The 6,416-nt window shown below is 37.8% G+C and overlaps 1 protein-coding gene across 1 annotated transcript; it reads right to left on the bottom strand.

The window, feature by feature from the left end:
- Positions 1-1,528: 1,528 nt before the first annotated feature.
- On the bottom strand, positions 1,529-2,455 carry LOC147709737 (olfactory receptor 2G3-like). The gene has a single exon (XM_086925550.1). It carries the CDS (start codon positions 2,453-2,455, stop codon positions 1,529-1,531), a length of 927 nt encoding a protein of 308 aa, XP_086781676.1.
- Between the last annotated feature and the right edge of the window lie 3,961 nt (positions 2,456-6,416).

The following is a 6,416-nucleotide window of genomic DNA, read 5'->3' as shown; positions in this document are numbered from 1 at the left end:
TATGACTAATAAACTTTTCTTGAACAAAAGAAAAAAAAAGGAAGACTCACTAACAGCTTTTTAACTGCAGCAATGTGTGTATATGTTATTGGAGCTATACAACCCCCCATGAAGCAGTTGTTAAAAATAAGAAATGTTTTAATTTATCCTAGAATGTAACACTATGCATGTATGCTGCACTGGAATGTACTGTAAGGTGGGGAAGGTTTTCTTACAGTATTTTGTACTGGAATTGTATTCGTTCCATGAAAAAACAATGCTAGGCGTACACAGACACTGACACCTTTGCACATCAAGATTTTTAACTAAAGCAACTTTTTATATATGTTATTGGAGCTGGAATTACTGTGATGGCTGGCACTAGAATTAACCTCCAATTAATCCTTGATATGCTCATATAAGTCCCAATCATATTTTATCAATCTGATCCTGAGGATTCTCTTTCACCTTTGCTTATACCCTGAGCATAGCAGTGAACAAAGGACATACTGTGGTGCTAAACAGCATGATCACCATATAAGAATTGGTGATTAAGTATCTACTGAGTCATGAGTACTTTCTAATTACTGCTAGAGCATATCCAATATGTATCACCTTTGCCTCCACGAATAAGGCCATATTGTTTACATCTAGCTTTCAGTTGGAGCATCAGTAATAGAGGAACTGATCTGTTGTGCACATTATATGGTGATAGCAATAGGTTTTAAATACTAGATCAATTAAACATGAAAACATGGCGTACATCTGGTAGGCCCCATTAATAATTTCTCTGCCCCAGTTTTCTGTGAATTTAGCTAAATCAAAAAACCCAAAACCTGATAATAGTTGAAGAATAAAAGTGTGATCTGTGACAGGAACTACATTTTATTTAAAAATGCAAAGAACTCCTGGATGACAAGGTCAATAGCCTTTTAGGCATCTTAAATAATATTGTTGCAGTGGATCTTTGTTAAAAAATAATATTTTGTTTCTGTGAGCACGTGAGCATTAATTGATAACTATCAAGATGGTATAAAACTATAGTTTTTTTGGCAAATGTATCAGGAGCTTCAGCTTTTACATAGTTTGCTTTACCTTTGGCCGGATCTTATGGTTCAAGTTTAGTAGTATTTTTGGTTTTAATTAGTAAATGCTCAGATCACCATCTATATTTCCTTTTTTTCCGAGAGCTCACCAAAATCCCTGAGTGGCATATGAAGTAAGACAATGAAAGGGTTTCACCAAGGGGTATCACAATCCTCAGATTTACACTGTTCTGGAAATTCTAATTCTCTGTGAATAATGTTTTCTATGGTGATCCAGTGAGTTGGGTCGTTCCAAGCTTTCAAACAAGTAGCTAACAATGGTCTTTTTTGATGGTTACCTGCCTTGTTCCTCCATCATGTTACCTTGACTTTGATCTGCATGCAACTAGAGTGATTTAGCACAATGCTTCCTTCTATATGACATAGCCAGAATACATACTTCAAATGATCCTTTATTTCATGGTGAGCTTTTTCTGAACATGTGCTGAGCACATGTGACATGTTTAATGAACTTTTGCTGAAAGGATACATTTTTGCACAGCTATCTTTACATCCTTATTTCTCAGACTGTAAATAATGGGATTCAACAATGGGGGAGTCACAGTGTAAAACACAGTGATAATGTTATCCTGATTTTCAAAAGTTTTAGACCCTGGTTTCATGTACATGAAAATTAGGGTGCTGTAAAACATGATAACAACAGTCAAATGCGAGGCACATGTGGAGAAAGCTTTAAATCTTGCTTCGTTGGAGCGGATTCTCACAATAGTAGTAATGATGCAGATGTAGGAGATAGAAGCGAAGAGACTCGGTAACAATAGTACAAAGATTCCAGCAGAGAAAATGACCATCTCTGTGACAAAGGTGTCACCACAGGACATCTTCAGAAAAACTGTGGCCTCACAACAAAAATGATTGATTATTCTGGCGCCACACACTGGCAATCGCATTGTGAAAAACGTGTCCAGGAAGGCTATCACACTGCCACTTAACAAGCAGCAGGACACCAGTTTAATACAAAGCGGCATGCTCATGATGACTGTGTATCGCAAGGGAAATACAATGGCTACATAACGATCATAAGCCATGACTGCTAGCAGGAGACACTCTGTACTTCCCAGGAGCAGTGATATGTACATCTGAGCTGCACAACCGCTGAAGCTGATAGTCCTTCTTTCAAGGAGCTGTGCTAATATGTAAGGAACTATCACTGTGGAGAAACAGATGTCTATCCACGAGAGGTTTCCAAGGAAGAAGTACATAGGAGTATGTAGGCGAGGCTCAGAAATACAGACTGTGATCAGGGTCAAATTCCCAATAAGAGTCAATATGTACAGCACCAGAAATAATACAAAAAGAATGCGTGCAACATTTGGGTCGTTGGACAGGCCCATTATTACGAACACTGCCATTGAGCTTCCATTTTTCATCTTCGTTGTGTCCACTTTCAACTTTGCTGTAGGAAAAATAAGACAAGTATTCATTAAATACAATGTGCATGCATATATTGTGTGAGCCGATGCAGTGCATGTACCGAACATTGCAGACTACTTGAGGGCTATTTACTATGTTATAATTACGCATGGCACACAATGCAAAGTTTGGACTATCAAGTTACGATTGTTCCTAACTACTCTTGTTGAAAAAAGAAGGATGACAGTTCCTGGGAATTTCATTTGGAGGATGGAGTGCCTGTCAGCCACAGAGCACAGCATACCTTTGTGTATGTAGCCACATTCATGCATGTCTTTTACATACAAATATAAAAAGCCAAACATCATGGATACCTCACATATTACTAATTTCTACAACCAACATACTCTTCCAGTGGTGTAGCAAAGAAGTGATGAACTTATTCAAGGTTTTTTCGATATAACTGCCTCTTCAACAGTTGATTGGTCTTTCCCATCAGTGTGCTGGGTTTGTGAGAACAGGTGTTAACATTGAACAACATACATAATTTATAGCACATGAACGTTCAAGGGCAGGCAATGTCCAGCAAACTCCACAGATCAGAGAATAGACTACACAAATAGAGCACATCATCCAGAAACAAAACTGCTCATGTGTGCATGTATACATACACACACATTGGCACAGGAGTAAATTGTATAGAAAAGATAGGTATTTGAGAAAAGAAAAAAAGAGGTACAAAGGAAGCACATAACACTAATCTGATGTGTCTAAGACATTTCCTCAAATGCTGTGTAGCATATGTATTCAAACTTCAATGTGACAGAACAAAATCTGCATAACAAATGTCACAAAATCCTTAACCCAAACATTAGATTATCTTCTGTGCACAGATCCCACTTATAGTTGTTTAGGAGAAACAGACATCTAAGTAATTTGATTGACTAAATAAAAAAAGTGTTCCATCTGGGAAGGTCTATATTCAAAATGTACCCTTTGTTTCATATGTTGAAACATTATTGTTTTTGTCTCACTCATGCAAACCAACAATACTACCAACAGCATTTCTGCCAGTAAAATAGCTCTACATTATCTTTTTAGTTATAGATACTTTTGCCTTGCAATTGTGTCAGGAACAATAATGTATTGATATTGAGGGTCAAATGCACTACCCTTTCATGTAACACAATGCAGCAAAGCAACTTGCTGAACTGCCTTGCATGAAAGAGGAAGAACAGAAAAGTGGCATACCTATGAAGATACAATGCCCGTCTGCTCTCTCATAGACTGACACACTTCAGACAGTCTAGTCCCAACACAGGCACTCTTGCAACGCAGTGCAAGGCTGTCTGCATTACAAGGAAAATTTATTGTGTGATGGCAGCACACAAAGAGAAAGGAAATACAGAAAAGGGAAACATTGTTTTTTCTCATTGTTACGCTGTCCTTTTGAAGGCGGAGTGATTTCATGAACCCTAAGTTTACAAACCATTTTCAAATCCGGGATTGCATGAAATTCATTGGTGGATGCATGGGAACGCCCATGCTCCATCCATGGAAGGCCTCCCAGAATGAAATAGCAATATGTTTTTGTTGCATAAATGTGAGTGTCAAGGGGAAGGGGCTAACAAAATGGGGAATACTTACTACTGAATGGGAAGAATTTAGGGAAATGAAAGTAGAGTTTAAGGACATTATTTTAAAACTCATCCCTAACAAATTAGGAAACATTTTATTTTGTGAAGTAGACTTCTATTTCTAATACAGCTCTAAAATGCACAATACAGGTTCAAATGTAAAGCAAAACGCATGGCCACTCATTGCTACTGCCACACAATTCCATAGAAAACAATTTATCAATAGGAAAATCAAGGGAAATGATGGGATTTTTATTTGTGACTTCAATTTTTTTTTTAAGGTATTTAAAAAAACTACCATTTGAAAAAAGCATATTAGAACGAGGCCTAAAACACATGGCACACACCTGCTAATGCAAGGATAGGTAGTGATGAATCAGGACTCCAGGTTTAGGAAGTGATGGCTCAAAGATCCCCAACCTATCTACTGGTCAAAAACAGAACACCTGTAATTCACATGCAAGCTAACCACGTAAGAAAAGAAATGACTCACTGCACATTTTTTATGCCTTTACTATGTTGGTAAATGTTTTTGAAGCTTTGCTCCACAGTTTGAATAACAAATATTTGTAGACGTACAATAGGGTTTACAGGTAAAAGATCAATATTGCTGCCATGCACAGGGAAGCACAAGAAAACAGAGTATGTCCAGAAGGACTAGTTTGCATACTTTAAAGAGAATCCCCCAGACCATCAATTCAAGGGTTCTTACTGCTTTATTGTCCTTATTTTAAATTATTTGGATTAGCAACACAATTATATATTTTACATGTATTGGAAAAGAGACATTTCATTCATAAAACACCACATTTACAAAAACACATTTATACACAATATTATATTCCAATCAAAAACAAAAAATTTGTAAAGAAAAAATGACAAATAAAACACACTTAATCATTCGTATGGAATGACATTAGACATTGAAACTACAACACCAGTCCTAGTTTTGACATACAGCTCCAAGCAGACATTAGGTTCTTAACTGCACATTGTTACTTGTCCTGCCTAGTCCAAGTGACCGGGGGTAATGTTTTCAAAACAATGTTGCCTACACATGAGGAAAACATTTATGTATACATTCCTCAAGGCGCAAATTATACACCATCCCCGAGCTCCAAATAATTTGAAATAAGCAAAATAAAGCAGTACCAACCCTAGAACTGTTGGTCTGTGGGATTCTCTTTTAAGTGTGCTAACTAGTCCTTCTGGAGATACTTTTTCTTGCGCATATAGTGGCCCAGTCCAGGAGGTTAAGGACCAGAACCTTTTTTGTTCTCAATGCACAGGGAAGCAGGCACTGCCGGATACAGCTGTTCACATGTAGTGTTCCTTGTGTCAACTGAGCTCTATTTACCTATAATCCTCTTCAGTTTCAGATAGAAGCTGCAGTCTATTTCTTGGCTACTTTCCTTTCTAGAGGGTCAGTTCTGTCAACATAGGAATCTCACATGCAAGCCAGTTACAATGCGTGTGTCGGCTACTAAGATGCATTAATAGAGTAGTGCACTATTTTATCATTGTTCCATAGTCACTGGAGGAAAGACACAGAATTGCAAGGGAATTCTGTGTGCGTGCCACTCGACTTGTGTCTATGGTGCTGTTGATTGCACTCCAGTGATTCTTTACCTACCTCACCACAGGGATCACCTTTTCTGAAACAGACTCCCCTGACACCACATCAACAATCAAGTCCTCTGTCATCATACTTTCCATTTGCATATGGCTCATTGGTAAGTTAGAACATCTCACACAGGGGCTGAAAATTCATCTGAGGTATGGCATCTCGAAAATACCTATCTGTTACTGTGAGAAAGTGGATAACAAGTTAAAATGGATAAAAGCCCTCCTCAGGTAAAAATGGAACTGTTCCTTACTCGGTCTTAGTTATTTAAACCTGTGGAAGGCTTTACTGTGAAATCGATAAAGCATATATCATTACCAAAACAATTAAAAAATGGAAGAGCCAAAGCAATAAACACCAACTCCAATTTATGAAATAGAGAAATTTTAATGATCAGATAAACACCAAATTACAAACTTCGGATGTACTGAACTGGGGATAAGATTTTTAAAAATATTAGTTGTTCTGGAGTCAACCTGTGCTCATCACCAAACCCTGGGCAACACATCATGCTAGACAGGGTAAAAGTCAAATGTGAAGGCCGATGGAGGGCAGGTCGGATGGAGGTCCCAGGTTCACCTCAACTGAAAGTTAAATTTTTGACTCTTTCTTTTTCTGGACAAAATCCTTGCCACAAGTTTGATGATGTATCAGGGAATCAGCTGGATTGGAAGAGGAACTCTTTAATGGGGGCCAGATGAAGCTCATGACTTTGTT

This window comes from Lissotriton vulgaris, chromosome 6, assembly GCF_964263255.1.
Source record: "Lissotriton vulgaris chromosome 6, aLisVul1.2, whole genome shotgun sequence".
Classification (NCBI taxonomy): Eukaryota; Metazoa; Chordata; class Amphibia; order Caudata; family Salamandridae; genus Lissotriton; species Lissotriton vulgaris.
The sequence above is the reverse complement of the archived record's forward strand: the minus strand, read 5'-3'. Positions and strand labels throughout refer to the sequence as shown.

Bases quoted from the DNA above. Each gene is read 5' to 3' on its own strand.
- LOC147709737 (XM_086925550.1), bottom strand. From the start codon at position 2,455: ATGAAAAATGGAAGCTCAATGGCAGTGTTCGTAATAATGGGCCTGTCC.